The sequence below is a fragment of the Leuresthes tenuis genome, unplaced genomic scaffold (genome assembly GCF_036924035.1).
Source record: "Leuresthes tenuis unplaced genomic scaffold, fLeuTen1.0.hap1 SCAF_7, whole genome shotgun sequence".
NCBI lineage: Eukaryota > Metazoa > Chordata > Actinopteri > Atheriniformes > Atherinopsidae > Leuresthes > Leuresthes tenuis.
In genome coordinates, this window is record NW_027325361.1 from 9657248 (window position 1) to 9677127 (window position 19880).

General features: G+C 39.2%; 2 protein-coding genes across 2 annotated transcripts; one reads left to right on the forward strand and one right to left on the reverse strand.

Moving 5' to 3' along the window:
• Positions 1–1383: 1383 nt before the first annotated feature.
• On the reverse strand, positions 1384–12400 carry ushbp1 (Usher syndrome 1C binding protein 1). The gene is made up of 14 exons (XM_072389179.1): positions 12242–12400; positions 11203–11426; positions 10879–11003; positions 10592–10755; positions 10175–10363; positions 9705–9952; positions 8272–8412; positions 8002–8090; positions 7749–7884; positions 7369–7603; positions 5881–6039; positions 4162–4259; positions 3469–3591; positions 1384–3369 (listed from the first exon to the last, which is right to left on the reverse strand). Exons 1-14 carry the CDS (start codon positions 12245–12247, stop codon positions 3204–3206), a joined length of 2103 nt encoding a protein of 700 aa, XP_072245280.1. The 5' UTR covers positions 12248–12400; the 3' UTR covers positions 1384–3203.
• Positions 12401–13343: 943 nt separating this feature from the next.
• Positions 13344–17041, forward strand: babam1 (BRISC and BRCA1 A complex member 1). Its single transcript, XM_072389180.1, has 9 exons — positions 13344–13460; positions 14108–14556; positions 14660–14718; positions 14798–14918; positions 15029–15107; positions 15206–15230; positions 15347–15476; positions 15701–15787; positions 16040–17041. Exons 2-9 carry the CDS (start codon positions 14122–14124, stop codon positions 16238–16240), a joined length of 1137 nt encoding a protein of 378 aa, XP_072245281.1. The 5' UTR covers positions 13344–13460; positions 14108–14121; the 3' UTR covers positions 16241–17041.
• The last annotated feature ends 2839 nt before the right edge of the window (positions 17042–19880 follow it).

The window sequence follows — 19880 nt, forward strand, 5'->3', positions numbered from 1 at the left end:
AGGTTAAGCCAAGGCTTAAATTTTGAAGAGGGTTTGCAGAAGGTTTATTTAAAAGACATCAGCTGATGTGAAAAATGCAAGGCATGTGGATCTGTTAGACACAGAAGTAACAGTAGAGGTGCAGTTGAGTTTTAAAAAGTAAATTGTGATATTGAGCATAATTGCTGCGTTGTCAACAACCTTGCTGTTTTCTCACAACAAGCATCGCTCCACAAAGGTTGCAAGTTTTTTTAATGCTTTCCGATTTGGTTGCAAAATAATCGAAGTAAGGGTTGCTGTATTAACAAAGAGGTCAAACAGACATTGCTTTGGGCAACTTTTCCCAATATTCCCCATTGGGCTCCGATTGCGATAAGATGGTTCAGAGAACATATGACATCATTTTCACGCATGGATTAACCAACACAGAGTCCAGTTGTCAACCCCACAGAGAATCTTTGAGATGTGCTGAAAAAGACCTTACGCAGCATTCCGACTTCCTTAATCTTCATCATTACAAGTCTGTGTGAAAAATTAAAGCAACTCTGGCTGGGATTCAGTGTTGCCACATTTCATAAGGAATCCCACAGTAAATATGTTCCATAATCAAGGCTTAAAGGGGTTCAACAAAAGAGTGTGACTTTATTTCGTCAGGCAGTGTACAGCAGTATCGTCGTGTATGTTTTCAGCAGTGTATCTGCCTGAGAATAAAAACTGGGTTGTGTTACATTTATATTTACAACCATTTATATTTACAGATGACACAGGTCCTCTGCCTTGAAGTTGTTTTGCATCATTTTGCACCACATGTTGCCCAGAAAAGAAAAGCAAAAAACTGGCCTTTTGTAATCTCAGTAGCTGTCATAGTTTCTCCTACAGGCTTGGAAGTAGAGGGGAGGGTAGTAGAGCATTTACTTATTTGCAGTCTGCGTCCTTGCAGCTAGATGACACTAAGTTCTATTATTATCTTTTATAGTATTTTCTTTTGCTTTATAATTATAATATACTAGTTTTTGGAAGGAAATATTCTCACCCCAAAAATCCCCTGAAAGGTTTATTCAATTCAAATACGTTGAACTACAAAAATACAAAGACTTGTTCACTTTTGTTAACCATGTAACAGTATAAAAAAATATAACAAATATGTAATAATCAAAGCTGGTCTGTTTATAAGGGAAGTTTTTTTCTTCAATTTAAATTACTTTAATATCTTTTATGTTTTAAAAATTTAGCCTTTTGACTGAGTTTTTCTCATAATGCCCTGAATACTTGCTGGAAGTAGTATCCTTGTCTAAAGTAACTTTTCAAAGTGACAGTAGTACTTGTACTTGTTATGGGATTGTTTTTATGATGTAGGAATGCAGCTTACATTAAACTTTACGTTAAACAATCACATTGCAGTATACAAAGCATTGTCACAGACTAAAACACTTGACAGAATGTTAGTAAAATGTTTTCTAATAGTGATACTTATCTTCTCAATTGTAATATGATGTTTTAAGATTGTTATGTTGGAACTTTTTGATATTCAAAGCTCTCTACTGAGGCGCTCGTGATAGAAGTCCTTGAACTGTATAAGATAAAAGTCCCTTTATCAGTCAATGGACATTTTGTTGTTATTGTTTCGCCTTTGATAGAAGAGTAGTCCAGAGGTTACAACAGTCATGTCATCTACAAACTTTTGATGAACTCAGAAGCTTAACGTGGAGAATTGCAACAGAAAATGGAATGATAATTGTATCATGTGCTCTAATGACAGCTATTACAACAATGGTGATGGTGACCTGGAGGCATGGGAGGAGCAGGAGGACAGGCCCCCTGCGCTGACCTGTGCTCGGGAAAGGGCAAACTCAGGCAACAGTCAGGGCGTCAGGGCTCGCCACCTCGTCTGGCACTCTGAACCTTCCATTCACAGGCTAACACAACAACTAAGCATCGGTGTGACCCTGTGGGTGTGACACTCAACCTTTGCCTTAACCTCCTGACCGCCGGTCACAGCTGCAGCTGACCGGCTCAGCAAGGTCAGGGCGAAGGGTCGACCGAAGAGGGCAGGGATGGGTGAGGGATGAGTGTGGAGAAGACAGAGGGGGAGGAAGTGAGAAGTAAAGGCAGAAAAATTAACGATTGAGTGACTGGTGAAGAGCAAAGGATGGAGGGGTGAAGAGTAGATAATTAAGATGGAATCTAAAGGGTCAGTTTGACCCAAAAATACAATGATAAAAAAATAGCAAATTCACTTAATCACTTTACCTTTTTTTTTCTTCTTTCTTTTGACCTACAGTATTTTGTGTTTCATAGTTGCAATAACGTTGTCTCTGTAAGGAACATAACATAGTTTGTCTCCAGATTACTGCAAACCTCTGACTCTCCTGACCTGTGTGTAGAAGGTCATCTCTGATAGTTCCCACTGACCTTTGAAACCAGGTCACTAATGTATGGTTTTACATATAGTTTTATAGTAATTCATTAAACCAATTTGGGATTGATTTGGGATATGACAACTCTTTGTATCCAAGTAAATAAGGACTATCTCACCTATTATCTGCATGTTTAAATATCAGTTGAGAAAAGTGAGAAAAAGTTTTTTTATGATTTGGGGCGAATTGACCTTTTAATTGAACTCTAAAGCGTGAGAGACAGAACGTGAGACTGTGAAGATGCAAATAAGACAAATGGGCTTGCCGTACATTTTGTGTGCACACCAGACATTGTTCCAGCCCCCATCCCCCTTTCTCTGAGCTTTGTCATGACACCACAGCACACCCGGGAGTGACTTTATAGAAATGGCTTTAATGGGAAAATGAACATTTGCTCTTTACTCCAGGTCAGTCCCGAAGTCTGCAGTGGATCCGGTCCTTGAGTCATCTGTGGGAATTGATGACTGTAACACAGCTGTTTCTCTAAAGTTAGGAATGCCTCGTGTGATGTTTGAGTCCTTTTTCAACAACTTAAGATTTGGAATGATAATCAGTCTTATGGTAACTCTAATAAGTGTTGAAACTCCGCCACCCTACATTCTCCAATGAGTCAAAGAACGCCCATAATGACCGTTGTGGATGTAACTAATGGTTTGTTAGATAAATATGTACAAATAATAATAAAAAAAACTGACTGATACAGATTTTTAAAGGAACAGATTATTCATCAGATTTGCATCAGATTAGCTGATATGAATAACAAATGGCTTTAGGGGTGGCTTATTCTTTAACTGAACAATTGGTGTCTCATAAAACCGTCTCTTCCCTCTTCCACTCCAAGGCTTCTTCTGCAGTTTTTGTTGCTCCACCCTGGTTATTCTGACTCTCCATCGTGGCCACCACCTTCTGCTCCAGCCTCCACATATGCTCCCGATACTTCCTGCGAATCTGCCGGTACGAACTCAAGGCTTTACTGGAAAACAGGATATCCAGAAAATCCAGTTTAGAACATGTATGAAGGGGTTCACAACAGCCAGAACAGTGTATTGCATTATTTTCCTGTGACATTCACCTATGAGCTTGTGTGAGGCGAGCAATATGCTCTCCATTGTCCTTCCTCTGGGAGGTGCTGTCTGAAAGAGCCGTGCTCAGAGAGTCTTGGACCAAAGCCAGTCTCTTCTTCAGGGCTTGTTCTCTGAAACAAGAAAATGAGTACTGAATACATACTGTCAGGCTATTCATTTTGCTGAAGTCATCAACAATTCTTACTCACAGAAATACCATAAAATGGATGAAAAGAATCATATTTACTGAAGTGTCCTTGGCTTCAGAACATAGGTGATGAATTGTGTCAAAAAGCAGTGATTTTTTTTCAAAAGAAGAATCATTCAAGGTCAGAACATTAGTAGGATGATCTCTGAAGCACTGAATGGAGAGAGTTTTTTAGTTCAAAGTCTGCTTTTCTTACTGCGTTACTAAGCAACAGATGAAATATAGGCAAGATATATTTGATGCCTTCTCTACTGTGAATGCAAGAGGAACCTTTTTTCTGCAAAGTCCATATTAATCCGATGATGATAGAACTAAATTCCCCCCCAATTTAAAAATGGTCAAAGGCAAGATACATGACGTAAGAGTTATCTGATGGGCTTTTTAATTCACATTATTTCATAGTATGAGAGCATGTTTTTCATGGATGTAACAAACAAGAATAGACTGTGATTGTTACAGTAATTGTGCCACACTTGCAGTGATAAGTTCTCACCTCTGTAGGACCGCTTGCAGCTCTTTCAGAATGGGTCTGGTTAGAGGATTAGAGATGTCCCCATCACATCCCGCTTTTGCTACATTCTCAAAAAGCCTCTGAAACATAATTGATAACATTTCAATAGAAAGTTAAAAAATTATCTTCCCAATTAGTAATCTATTTATCAGTTGAACCAGGACATAAAGTATATGTGCACTTCAATTTACAGTTAGAGTGCTGATGCATTTTAACTATACGCTGCGAGGAATATTTGCTTTGCTAATTGGCTGTGATTAGTTGTTTCGTCGCGAGGCTACAAACAACACTGTGTGCGATCAAAGATGTCCCACAGCATCTAAATGGGTCAATGGCAGACTTGGTTAGGTTTCTTTGTTAAAGGTTTTCCAATCTGTTTTGTTGTTGAACTGTTGCTGGTATTCACAATAGGATTTAAAAACTGGAAATTGTGAACCCTAATGAACCCTGAACCCTAATGTGTCCCTAATTAAAAGTACAGACACTTTCAGGACATCTGTGTTTCTGCATGACAGGATTAGGGTTTGTTAGATTACTGAAGATCGTAACAATGTGACACCATCACAACGCTTTCTTTGTCCAGCCAACTGCCCAAATCTGTAATTCATCAAAATTATTGATAGAAAAGCAGCATATTTGCACATTCAGAAGGCTGGGACAATGAAAGTTTGGTTGATGTGAGGGTTTCAACACTTTAATCCATAGAAAAACATCCCAATAAGATAACTGATAAGAGAACTAGTATATTTATTTTAAATATAGTTCAGCAGGAACATGAATAATCAAAACTTGGACTGTTCATAAGATTCATTGTCGTTTTCTTATGTTTTCAACGGTGCATTTAATCAAAAAGGTGAGCAATGGAACAACCAATCACAGCCAAGCATGCCTCCATATGATTCGGTTTTGCTCCAACCTTTGGAAATATTCAGACTGCTGTGGGGAAACGTTGATCTAAAGGTTTCAAATTAACAGCTCAGAATAACATTGACCATGTTTAAGCTTGAGTCTTTCAGGGTTTTCATTATATGAAGAACATTAAATTTAAGTGGATAATAAACTAAATTAATCGTGACAAGATGGCAACTGCACAATCCAAGTTTTAGATAATCTGTGTACATTTGTGTCTTGATTTTGACCCTCTCAGCAATCATGTTCTTTGAAGAAGGTATTTACATGACATTATATCAGAATACTCCACAAGAATATTATGATGTATGTATGCAGAGCTACATGTTAGTCTAGAGCAGTTTTATTGAAATATCTTAACATGATGCAGTCTGTAGAGGTCAGGGGTTATGCTGGCTCAGAGAATCACTCGTCTAACCAAGGAGACGTTAAACCTTAACACAAAAGGGTGTGAAAATGGATTAACAACTGAAAGTCACTGCGTTGACCTAAAGGAGCTGTTCAGTTCTTTGTCATTTGACAATGACAGAGGTGAGTGGTGTGGTATGAATTAGTGCTGCAGTGACAGCAGAGACCAGCAGAAGACCTCGTAGAACCAAAATATCCTCCTTGGCCTGGAGGGATTCTGCTTTGGAAGATGTGTGATTTCCCAAATGGGACAGCCAGATTTGAATCGGGTTTGTCACAGTAGACCAGCCCCCTGATCCCTCGTGCTCGTTTCACCTTGACTTTATATTATTTGCACATTTTAAAAAGAAAAGTCTGCCTTGCTGCTGTGGGAGTCTGTGCTACCTGTTGTTCAGTCTTTCGATCCTCCATCTCCTCTCTGACACTTTCTGGGATGAAAACTCCGGCTACTTCCTGGGCCTTCTGGCCCATTAAACTCCACTCCAGACACCTCAGCTCTTTCTCCTTGAGGCGGATCAGAGCTCGCAGATCTGACATCTCCTCCTGAACAAAAACAATTTAACCATAAACTATATACAGTATTTTAAAAAGCACTGGTTTTGGACACAGTACAGTGCTTTGAGTTGTCTTATTCCTGTTGTGTGGTTTCAAAATATAACAACAAGAAGTGCACACAAATGAGACTATTCGCTGTAAATGTATTATTTTTTCATGATATAATCATGAAAATAATCCAAATCCTAGAAGTCTCTCAAGCAGGAGCAGGTAATGTTAGATTGTTAGATTGTCCATAAAATGTGTTTTATATGTTACATTCAATCAAACATCATCCACCAATGTCAAGGCTAGGAGTTTCTGTATTTGAAGAACATAACCAACAGTCTCAGAAAGGTAAAGTTAGAGAGCCCGTATGTTCCATGAAGAAGGGTTTGAGCTTTCAAGAGCAAGTTAGGAAGTGAACTTATCTAGCAGCTCCGACCGTATACGGCTGCCCTGAACTTAAAGGAGACATTATAGAAAAGTAATTACAATGCCAGTAATGCTCACCCAGTAAGCCTCACCTATAATTCACGTTCTTTAATTTTTTCATCATTTGAAATGTAGAAATTCCATTTTCTCTTTGTCTAAAATGCAGCATCATAGCTGTCTAAAAATCAAACATCGGTCAAATATATGTACATAGGTCAACGGTTGGCTGCTAATGAAGGCAACAAAATTGAAGTCAGCAGTTTAAGGAGCCAATATGTAATGGAAGAATTATGATGTGAGCTCTCAGTGGTGTTATTAACCTGCCATTGACCGTTATTTTCTGCTGTAGTGTTTCACAGCTTAGAACATGAATGCCTTGCAACAACATTGAGCTTCAATAAAGGATTGATATCCTACCAGCTATCCGTGGCTGAACTGCAGATGAGGGAATGTTAGTACTTGAGAGTAAAATTGTGCTATCTTTACCAAATCATCACACAGTCATATCAGGAAATGATGTCAGTTTGTGAAAAAAAGGGCTTAATATGTCTCCTTAAAGGAGTTAATTAATTTAGGGAATATGCAGTCTGTTTGTTGGTATATTTTATATAACAGTAAATACTTTTGAAAAGAAAGGACCTCTCGGTTTATACTGTTTTAGTGTGCACTGACGTCAGAGATGTGTCAGCACTAAATAGTGTCAGTACATAAACTGTATATATACTCCACACAATGTGTCTTGGAAGTGGAAGGTAAGGGCAGTATTATGCACCAAAACATTTTTCCCTTTAAAGCTAATGCAAGACAACTATGACATTGAGACAAAAGCCGTGTTTTTCCTCCTAAACTCTTTGAATGTCAACAAACAATCTCCGACACAGACCACAAACATGCAGCTCCTACCCTGACTGAGATAAGTTCATAAAACAGGGAAGATTTCTCCTGCTTGGTATCAGAAGGTTTGCTGACATCTTTGGCTGCAGGTCCCCATCTTGTCCCAGCAGGTTGACGTGTTTCAGAGCTCAGTTTGCTCTCTACTCCTGGACCTTGCTTAGGCAGGCAAATAGCTGCCCGCTCCCTCTTCAGGCGCTCAATTTGGTCACGGAGAAATGCTTCCCGATCCTTTGGTTCAGGCTCCCTGTGGCGTGACAGGAAACAAACACATCTGATGACTTATTTCTGTGATAACTTTTGAAGGATTAGGCAGTATTGTGTCATCCTCAACGCACACTTCTGCAATCCAATACCATAATGATGACTGATTGTGCAGTAAAAAGTGTCACCTCTGCCCTGTGTGACTCTGTGTTTGTGTCTCCTCTGTAGCTCCTGCTGAGGAGAAGGAGGTGGACAACTCCTCAGTTCCCATTTTCCTGAGCTGACCTGATGGACTGTCTGCCCGCTGCCTGTCACCCACTGCCTCTGACGAGAGAAACAAATGTATGACTCCAACTGTGTTTGAGGTGTGTATGTGTATGATATTCATACCCATTGGGTCTCTGTTGGTTTAGACAGGAGTAAAACTTGGTGTTCAAACACCTGCTGAGTCTGTCCACAGAGGAATGTTTTGCTGCCTCTTGGCATCATAAAGTGACAGTAGCTCACTGTAGGCCTCCTCACACTCCTCACTGTCGGTCACAGAAGACAAAGTATGATCTTGTTAGATGAGAAGGACCTGCTCATTAAGCTGCTGACCTTTGCGCATTCATTATTTTGAAACGTGTCAAAGAAATCTGTAGCACTGAAACAGAATATGCATGTGTCCAGACAGGCTTATGGACTGGTGTGTCAGGTGTTTTAAGTGTGTACCAGTATCTTAGAGCCATCTGAAGGGCTGAGCAGTCAGACTCAAGTTTGGTTAGTGTAAGAGTGATCAGCTCAGACTCTCCCTTCCTGCGTTCCAGAGCTGCAGTCAGACGTTCGTTTCTGGCCTTCAGCCTCTCAATGTATCTGAGATAACAAGAGGGAGGATGAGGATTCAAGGCAAATGAGTTTTAATGACTCGAATACTAAAGCTCTATGGAGGAAGAAGCTGGTTTAATGTACTGATTGAGTCAAAACTTGTAGAACAATTTTATCAAAGAAATGCATCCAAGCTTTTAGCCATTTAACGAAGTCCCCATTAAACACATTCCAAAGACCATTTGAATAAGATGTGTTTTAAGGAAAAACATAACAAAGCTGATAAATCCTTTACACAATCCTAATCAAGCTCAAATGCACTCTTTTACTTTAAACTGCGAATGTTAGAGAGAATATTATTAGAGAGAATATATTAGAGAGAATATATTAGAGAATATATTAGAGAGAATATATATATATATATATATCACAATACCTGCTTTAGCTACCTTGAGCTTTGATTGAACACTAATTTGTTTCTAGCTATCAATATCTATTGTATCTATTCCAGTTTGTCTGTACTAGTTTGGCTACCCAGTCATTTAAAGTGTCTTTACTACAATTGGGAATAATGTAAAAAAATGTGTATGTTTGACTGCTCTGATCTCCAACTTTATGAAGACCAGTGAGAGGCTGTATACGTGAGCTCATTGCTTGACATTCACTGTAACGAGTACCATATTTTTAGTTTTTTTAGGCTTTTTAGTCATCTGTATGTTCTTTGCTTTTTGTTTTTCTTCATATTTCTTAAGTATTTCTTCATTTATTTTACCTTAATTTGACCAAATAATCAAATTTGAAATTTGAAATCTAAAATAGTATATTATAACTACTCACAACACATAAAATGTACTTTATACATGATATGTAAGAAACCAAAATGAAACAAGGTGATCTCTAAATGCCTTCTTCACCAGATCCTTTATAATGTCCTGGAATATGTTACTGGATATAAAATGATCTAAACTGAGAAAATTCTGCAAATTATTCCATATTCGTTGCAGTGTTTGGTAAGAAACTGCATTTCTCCCCAGCTTCATCTATGATGTAATGTGAAAATTTAAATGGATGCCTGCTGAGATTAGTAGATGGACCAAAACTAAACATATTTTTTCTTTCCTTGAGTCGTGCCTTGAATCTACTCACAGATAAAACCTGTTGCATGTAAAAACCTGTATCTGCATAATTCACAATTCATTTCATGTGTGTGAGGGCCTCATGAGGTATTTCTCCGGCTAGTCATCTTTCCCCACACATAAACACACTGGACACATGTCAGCAGGGTGCTCTGGTTGACTTTAGTACTTTTTGACATATCTTGAACTGCCTCTTGGACTCACCTGTGCAGGCGCTCAGTTTCCATCTCCAGGCTGATGGGGCTTGGACATGGACTGCCTGAGTTAACGGAGCCCAGTGGAGACCCATCCCCTCCCACAGACAGAGGTGTTATACCTCTGTTTGTTCTTCTGAGGATTAAAGGTGAACCAGGGTAGGGAGGAGAGGCCCAGTCTGGAGTAAGCGCCCCTGCAGTGGGTCGGTAGGAGGCAGAGTGACTACTGGCCTTCCAGGCCTTGTGGAGACAAATCAGCTGAAGAACAAGAGATGGACGGTTTTTTTTCTTGTCTGTCTCACACATCATCTTTTGGTGAATCACCAAAGCTAGAGTTTAGTTTAGTGCTCAGAATTACTTTGACTCATATCAGCGATAACTCATCACATAATATTGTTCTTAAAATCAGGCCATCTGGTTTTTAAAAATCTTTTCCTTCTCACTAGCCTAACTGTCCTCATCAAAAGTGACTCTTTCTACCTTGTTCTTCTCCTCTTCCACCAAGCTGATGTTGCTTTGTGCTCTCTGCAGCTCCTCCTGGTGACTCTGGAAGTTGTTTCTGAGAGCTGACTCCCGTCTGTCCACATCCAGCATGTCCTCTGGATGCTGGTCCTTTGCCAGGCTTAATGGGCACGAAATCCCAAACTCTCTCTCCATCTCCTCCAGCATCTGCAACCAAGTCAACTATATTTTTAAAAGGTGCTGAAAACAGTGTACTAAACTAGTAGACCTTAACTCTTTGAGAATGTTAAACAGGTCATGCATTTCTTAAGTGAACAGTGAAACAAAGTCTCGGAATTTGACCTTTCATTAGTTAAAGATGGAATTTTCAGCTGTAATGACAAACATTTAAGCACATATTTTTTATTATGACTGATGTTTTCCCTAGTTAAATACTTGGGAAGCTTTAGTCCAGTTCTCTTGAGCTGCTCTGATGTGCTCATCATGCTTGTCCTGGTCTGAGGCTCTGATGGGAGCGGCCCAGGTCCTTCTACAGCTGATGGAGTCCTCCACTGATGATAAAACCTCCTGCAGTTTTGTCCACACGATGCCGACGCCCCCTGGAGGATGAAACATAGAGGTGCAGCAGATAACATTAAAAAACTGGAGAATTTCTTACACTAAGTTCAGATGTAAAACATCCAATCTGATATGGTCCACTGAACACAGCTGATGATGTCAACCTGGAGGTTTAGATGTGATAGCGGGGGCAGCGTTCCTCTCTGGGCTGTTTCTGACCAGGCGGTGAGACAGAAGGTCTGGAACTAGAGGCCTGGATGGACCTGATGGCCTCATGTCACCTGGTTCACTGCGAGAGTAGTATGTTTATATTGAGTCAAGTGATAAGCTGAATCAAGCATTGTGTCTTAATGTCAGAATATGCATGGTTCTGTGCAGTGTTAGTGAACAAAAGTCCATTCATCCAGTTTTGTTCCAAGAATGTTACAAGCACACAAATTAAATGCAGCACTGCAGCAAATCCACATGTCTTCATAAACTTCTCTCACCTCGGAGCCTTTAGGTTCCCCATCTTCTTGTTCAGTTCAGCGATGATGCTGAGCAGGGTGCCCACTTCAGCCTCACACTGAGCCACCTCTGCTGGCGTGGGCTCGAGGTTGATTACAGGATCACAGCCCTCAGGATCAAAGGCTATGTTGTTGCCAGGGCTCAGCACCTCTTTGTCAAACCCTGAGGCAGCATCCAGGCTATTACATCTACCCCTCCTGGAGTCCTACAGAAAGTTGTGTTTGAATTGGAAAGAAATAACTCAGTGACACTCAAATTTTACCAAATGTTTTAATACTTTCTGATTTTCTACCAGTCAGTGAATGTGTGCACTGATATAACACACAATGGTGCATTTAAGTACTAGCTACATGTGAACAATCTGTATAAAAAATATGTTTAGCAGCTATTGTTTTAGGCAACGGAAAAGGAGGAAACCAAAAACTTCCTGAGATCCAACTTCCTGCCCAGCAAATATTTCTGGACCATACTAGCTATTGTTTTAACAAGAACTTTGGATAAGAGTCTAAAGCATGAAATTAAAACAATATGTCATACATTTATTTAGTTATTAAGAGCAGGAAAAAATATCATCAGAAATTTTCAAAAACTATCAAACACTAACATGTTTTCATGTTTAGACCAGAACATACTTAAAATTCCTTATCCGTGATATTCAGGAATTCCTAATCAATGTCAGAGGCGATAACTACATGCTGTGGATACTTTGCCAGCTCACATTTAACATTTCTGGTACTTTTGTCTTATTAACATGATTACATTACCATGTAAGTCCACAATTAAACAAACTATCAGATGACAAAAATCCTGCAAATAAATCACATTTCCTGAGAAGTTAAAACTTGAAATAAAAAGATCTCCAAAGATTAAGTATTGTCTTGTTGTTTATAATGAAACTACATGTGGTGATTTTACCAGACATTAAGCCATATTAGATTCTATTAGCTTTACCGGACCGATAGCGCCCTAGATCAACATGTATTTTATCAACAATCCTCCACATAGTTCCACTTAACTTACCTCCATACTTCTCGGTCTCTGTGGCTGCAGTAAAGACTCAGTCTGAGATGTTTTTTTTATATCTGACAAAATCTGGAAATGTTTTCTTCAATCCTTCTATTTCTGTGTAAAAATATTTTCCAACAGTCAATCAGTCAGCCGCTGCAGCAGTCTACCTAAAACTGCTCGGTCTGATGAATGAAGTAAGTGGAAAACACTCAGAAAATCATCTCCACCCATTCCCCTTCACTTTGTGTCTTTTCCTGTTTTGTCTGCAGTTAGTTTCCCGACATGCCACAGCCAGCAGTGTGAGCACTGGATATCCTGGATACCTAGAGATTTAATTGTAAAACAATGTGTAAAGTGGCAATTAATCCAAGTCACATCCAGTATTGCTTGTTTTTCAGGTCGATCTGACTATCTGCTGTTCCACAAGTTTATGATCAGCAGGTGATCAGTAGTGCTAGAAAATGTATTTGTATTTGTGTGTAGTGAAAGTACTAATATAGCAACATGAAAATACTCAATTACAATATAGAAAACTACATGAAAATAGTTTTTAAGTAAAAGTATTATGAACAAGTATTATAAACAAAAAGGAACTATAGTTGGAATTTCCCTTGAATTTGTTTTAATTCGAAAACATTATTTTGGGAAGCTGTTAATAACTCATAGATACATGGAATGAATGTGTAAAGCGTCAGAGGCCTCAAACCACTGATTTAGTCTTTAACACTATGTTGTTCTTTGTGCAGGAAAGCTGTCGTATAATAACTAGTGTAGAAAGTACCATATTTTCCTCTGAAGTAAAGAAAAAAGTAAATACAAATTGTGCTTGTAATCTATAGATTACCCTATATATACTGTCGATTATAGATTATATAGATTGTATTTAACAACAATTTATTTTTCATGTTGGATAGCTTTGTATATTATTGGTAACAAAAAAAACACAGTTTATGTTTTATGGTGCTTGTTTTTTAGATATATTGCCAGTGCAATTGTTTTAAAATGAATAATTCTTTAAAAGTTAGTCAAACGTTCTCGTCGACTATGAGCAATAAACTTCATTACCCATAGTGCTACGAGATCCCACGTAATTGACGTATTTTCCTACCGTAATTTCCGGTAGGGAAGTTACCGGTTCAAAACAAATGTTAGCTCGTCATTTAAATACTTTGCAACTTTAAGTGGGTCTTTACGGCATATCAATCTTTGACGTGTTGTGGTTATTAACCACGTAAGTATTATTTTTCCCTCAAACTTGACTCTTCTCAGTGTTAAGTTTCTTCTCAGATTTCTCAGCTTGTCTGGTGTGATGTCTTTTTTCGTGGAAGCTAACTAATGCTAACAGCTAAAATAGCTACCAAGCATGTCTCCGCTTCACCAGCCTCTTCATTACAAAGAGTTTGTTAGTCACTTTCACGCTTTCTGGGGACATTAGATGTCACACCTGTCAAAGAAAGACCACCGCAGACAATCTTATTTCAGATGCTTTAACACTCTGCTCACACGATTGCATCTTTTTTGAGTAAAAATGATGTGATAATTTTCTAAATTCTATATATCTAAAAGTAGAATTACACGGATGAGTTTGATTAAAACAATTTGCAGGTGCGCTAGTGTAAATATGAGATTCATGTTATCGTGTGGCTACTGTGAGATCAGACCGTGCGGTGTAGTTGATAGGAGACTCATGATCTCATGTAGACCTGCAGTTAATATATTTTTTGGGGGGCGGGGTTGGAGCAAAGTATAAGTATAGTTTTTTTTTTTGTATTTAGACTTCTTAAGAGATTCCCTAACTAGTTAAATGTTCAGATTCTGTTCATGATCAGACTTATTTGCCACCCACCTAAACTACACTCATTGCCTCTGCTTTATTAGCATCTTGTGTATCCATGGAGACGCCAGAGCCAGGCCCAGCGGATGGAGAGGAGCGCCCAGTAGAGCTGCGACCACGAACACGCTCCAACCCTGAAGGTGCTGAGGACCGGCGCAGCAGCACAGGCAGCCTCGGAGGCAACGGTAACCAGAGCATATCTCAGCCTGCGGTGGGAAGTCGTGTGGAGGGGGAGGGCGAGGCCTCAACCAGCGACAGCCCTCCGAGCTCCACCACCGCTACCACTACGGTGGCCTCAGCTCAGGCTGTAGCTCCCGCTGCTGCTGCTGCATGTGCAGTGGCTACTGCCAGCGCCACAGTGCAACTGTCTACTGCTGTGTCTGTCAAAGAGAGGCCAAAGCCCACACAGCAACAGCCCACACTCACAACGTCCATCCCTCCACCAGCAGAATACCAGCTTAGAGTTCCCCGGGTCAACTGTCCTGAGAAAGTTGTAGGTCCACATTACAGATCTAATTCAGATTACATACAAAAACAAAGACTGACCGTTACTTTAATGCTTTATGTACTGGCTGGTTTTCTTCTCCTTTTGATAGATTATCTGCTTGGATCTTTCTGAAGAGATGTCATTATCAAAGTTGGAGTCTTTTAACGGGTAGGTAACTTCGTGGTAAGAATCTTCATTTTCGTTCGTATTTGTCATGTGTCTCTTATTTGATTTTGTTTCTGTTTAGATCTAAAACAAATGCTCTGAACATATCCCAGAAGATGATTGAAATGTTTGTGAGAACAAAACACAAGATTGACAAACGGCATGAGTTTGCTCTGGTTGTCGTTAATGATGATGCCCTGTGGGTGAGTACAGGAGACGTCGATTCACTGATCTGTGTTTTGAACGGATTTCAGCTCTAAACAAGGTCCTCTTTGTTTAAACCTTGTGTAAAATGTGTGTATCCTTGTCTAAGCTGTCGGGGTTCACGTCTGATCCCAGGGAGCTGTGCAGCTGTCTGTATGACCTGGAGACGAATGTGTGCGAGTCCTTCAGTATCCTTTTTATTCAAAGCTAATTGTGAAGCAAGTTTTCACAGTGATAAAATGCTAAATTCTTGATGTTCAGTTTTAACCTTAACTGCCATTATTAGACCTGGAAGATCTTCTTAATGTCATGTACGTACAGTTTGGCTGTAAAGTATTTGGAACATCCAGTATCACCCTGTTCTCTTATTTAAATGTTGTAAATTAAAAGTGTTAAAAGCTTTTCTTTTTTGTGTGTGCCTTTGTAGTCTTCAGAAGATTGAGCTGCCTTTAATGGAGAATGTTCAGACCATCCCACCTCCATATGTGGTGCGAACTGTGCTCATCTACAGCCGTCATGCTGGGCCGCTACAGTTCAGTCCTTCTGAGGCTGTTAGCGTGAGTATGACACTGCTGAACCATCTATTTTAGTTGGTACGGTGTTGCTTAGACCTGCATAGTGACCCACGTGACCCTGACTTGGATTACGCAGATAAAGAAAATGGATGTATAGACCGTTGTGGCTCTTATTAGATTTTAACCAGCCTGTGTACACGCACTTCTCTTTCAGTTTAGATGGGTTCAGTTCACCTAGCCTTCCTTATTCTTGTGTCTTGCTACAGAAAATGCTGCAGTCTCCCTATTTTTTCTTTGATGTGGTCTATTTGCACAACGGGGTTGAGGAGCAAGGAGATGAGACCAGCTGGAGGGTGAGTGGAGATGACGTTATAACACTATTGTTGGACATTTGGGGTGAGTTCTAACCTAAGCCTTGTTTGCTTGGCTGTGTAAGATAACTCTGTTAACATTTGATCATTTAAACAATTCTGGTCATCCTACTGAGCGTTAGGAATGTTTAGAATTTGCTTTCCTACAGCTTTTAAAAGGATGCTATTTTCAGAACATGTCAATCTCGTCTTATATTGAATCTACAGTTGACTGAATATTTAAATTTTCTCCAGGATAACTACACATCTTTCTGTAATCTGGACTCAAAGGGCGTGTGCTATCACTATGAGGTCTCCCTGAGCGGACCTGCCATCGAGCTGCACAACTGCATGGCCAAACTGCTGGCTCACCCTCTACAAAGACCATTCCAGAGTCATGCATCTTACAGCCTGCTAGAAGGGGACGACCCCCAGGACACTGAGGCCATGGTCTAGAAACAGGATGCACCTTTTGAAGTCCATACTCACTGCAGTTTGTCTGAAAATGGTCTGGGCTCTTTCCACTTACTGATATAAATAATGGGAATAATGGGTTCGAAAGACAAAAGACGGTTCCAGTAAGTCGCCATCTTCACAGTTATTTGGAGTGAATGAGTCGTAGGTTGTTTCAAGGTGGATGTAATAATAAAATGATCGGAGTTGTTAGCTGTAAAAATCCAGTTTCTGCCTTTGTACTGAGGGAGTGGGTGTCTGTGAGTTGTGAAATGAATGAAACTGAGGGAAAAATAAGAAATGGAAGACACCATTGTTAAAGCACCAAGCATTGTTCAACTTACTGACATATTCATTTTTCCTTTCCACGCTGTCCTTTCTGTAAGTCTTAAAGGAGAAAATCAACTAATTGTAATTGTGACATTTTTCTATTCGCGGGCCTTTTAAGAAAGTAATTGACTCTTTTCTAATGTTCTGTATCACAAAGATGACTTTTGATTTCATATTTAAAAAAGATTTTCCTTCCAGTTGGAAACGTCTACCTTTGTTGCCTGTTTTCTGCTTTTTTTCTGTTTAAAGAGGGTTTTTTATTTATCATTTATCTCGTGTATGTTGCGTCACTCAGACAATGAAAGAATGTACAGTCATGTAGATGTGGCTTCATTTAAGCTTTTTTCTTGTCATTGATGTCTGTGGTGAATTGATCATGATTTTGCCTCCATTGTAACTGCATTTGAAACTCATTGTACAGACAAACTTTTTTTTAGGTTGTTTCTGGTTATTAAAGAGGCACGTTTAATCTTATTTTTTGTGGTCTTGTGTGGCTGTGTTGCGTTTTTTTTTTTTATTGTGTATGGAACTGTTTTGTCAGGAGATGGCAGCAAATACCCTCTTGAGGTAAATCCAACTGAATCCACTGGCTTCACCTGCACGCTACAGTTCTCTAGGGAGTAGTTTTATATTTATGATATAGCACCTAAAACTAAAAGCTGGAAAATTTGACCATATTACCCTGCTTTAGTTGGCTCTTCCTTGTCTTTTCTGCTTGTATCATTATAGTCTGTCTGTCGTCTATCCCCTTAACTCGTATGTATTTAACCCTGTTGTATGACAGCATGATTAAGCAGTTGTCGCATCAAATATTGTTAATGGTTGCTCTTATCCAACTTCTATGCAAATACACCTTCAGCGGTGAAGCTTTATCTTTCTGTCTGGTCAGTTATCACAACAGGTGTCGGTGTTCAAATCCTTTTTGTTTCCTGCTTTTGTTTGAAATTATCTGTCTCCGTCATGACTCCTCACTTTCTGTCACTCAAATGTATTCTGAATAATCAGTTTTTTTCCAATAAAGACAGGCTGTCAGGGAGACAATGGTGAGCAGGAAAACCTCGGACACAGCGGACCATTACCCTTTCACACCCTTCCCCAGCAGACTCGACTGTCCCCCAGCGTCATTGGCGCTGATAACTGAAGGTTGGTCCCAGAGAAAATTTGTTATTCCCTCATACCTAAAGCATGACAGGTCCCTATTGTTTTCATTCTCTCAGTCCTCGCTGCTATGACTCCTTTCCGTGCTGGCTTAGGACAGGATATGGTGGAAAGTTTTTAGTATTTGTTTGGTATTTCTTGCTTCTCTCTTTAGCTTGTTGTACATTGTTCATCCTCCTCTTGGGAATTATGATAAATAATTTTATAGTTGCTATATTTAATGTGGCACTGACCCTACTGTTTCCCATCCGCTTGATATATCTTACTCATATATGGAATATAACGGTACATTTATCCACATACTATACTTAATATGTCTCGTAATGCTTCCAGACAACATTTAACATTTGAATAAAAAATTAGGAATATCATGTAAAACAATATAAGAAAAAAACCTATTGTCCCCCACTGAGACCCATAGACCAACCAGTATCTCTGTGCTGGAGTACCGCCTGGTCACACATGAGCTTAACTGAGATTTAATTGTGAGAATAGATTTAATCAGAGAGATTCTCCACAAGACAAACACATTTAGACTGAACCAGTTGTTTCTGATACAAACTACAGCAGTCAAATCTTACTTCATTGTTAAACAAAAGTACCTTTGGTACATTAAGTAGAATTAACTGATAATAATGCTAATTTATTCAAGCTTAAAACTTGTCATGGAGTCCTTGGTGTTATCACTACAACTTAAATAATGGATTTGAGCTCCTCTTTCTCCATGTTCCCAGTGGTATGACGTGTTAAATGTAAACTAGAGCTGAATGTAACAGTTTGCAAATCATTTAGTCTGTACTGAATTAGAACCTTTATAAAAGCAACACATCGAAGGTTTAAACTTGAAATTTTTAAAAAAAAATATACAGTATGTTCATTCAACTTTTCTTTCACAGCACCAGCTGTAGCTTCAAAAGATAAATGTTTACGTTCTCATTTAATGTTGGATAGAAGCTTTTATTTTTAATTTCACAATAAGCTAAATGTTTTCAGTGTGACAGCTCCGTACGGCAAGCAATTCAGCCTCTAATAGCTTTGACCACAGTTACCACATCTGTAAACACATGGTGTTAAACAAATGGCTTTTACAAATGGATGGAATCTGGTTTGCCATTGTCTTGCTGAAATAAATAAGACCTCCCTGAGAAAGACATTGTAGCAATGGTACCTTTACAGGTGTTGAGGTTACCCATGCCATGAAAGATACAGACTTTTTGAACTTTGCGCTTATAATAAGCCAGATGGTCTCTCTCTTCCTCAGCTCGGACGATGCGGCGTCTATTATTTCCTGAAAGAATTTCAAGTTTAGAAATTAGACTGCAGACAGATTTATAAGATCAGGTCCAGAGAGCGTGGTCATGTTTCTGGATCTAATTGGTATGTTCTTTCTTTGTCTGGTAGCGCTTTAACTCGTATTTGTGGATGCAGCAATGAGTTTGTTCACAGACAGTGGTTTTCAGAAGTGTTCCTGAGCCCTTGCAGTTATTTCCACTCCAGAGCTGGGTCGGGTTCAGAGCCTAAAGATTCACAGTGTTAGACCAATCACAGGCTTAGATTTTTACACTGAGAGACTTCTCCAACAGACTGTCTATGTACCTTAGATGATGAAATATCAGGGCTGGATGATATACAAATCAGTGCATTCTGCTTCACAAACGTCCCAGCTGGACTTTACCTGGATAAACTGCTCACTAGATAATGTAAGCATATCCAAATACATATGATACTGTTGTTATAAAGCTTTAAGTTGTTGTTATAAGCAAATTAAATGTTTTATTAGTTTTTATCGAATATGGACATTAAAGTTTCTATTTATGGTACATTTTCCAGGAACTACAGTTAATGAGCACAATGGATGAGTTTTTGGTGTCTGCCATGATTCCTGTTTTCTCAACTGTTGAAATCTCTTCTTAATCTCAGTCTAACAAAGCTCACAGCCCTCATCCTGTGTCAAAATGACTACCATAGCAACCTCACTTGAAATGGAGACATTTATGTTGGAATCAAGCCATGTCAGTTGTAAAAACAAGACATAGTATCAGTAGTTCAGTGCAAATACTCTGAGAGTTGACTTTCAGAGCAGAATTTTTCCACACAGAGTTTGGATTTCTCAACAAGAGGAGAGGTATAATCTTTAACAAGCAAACTTTTTGTT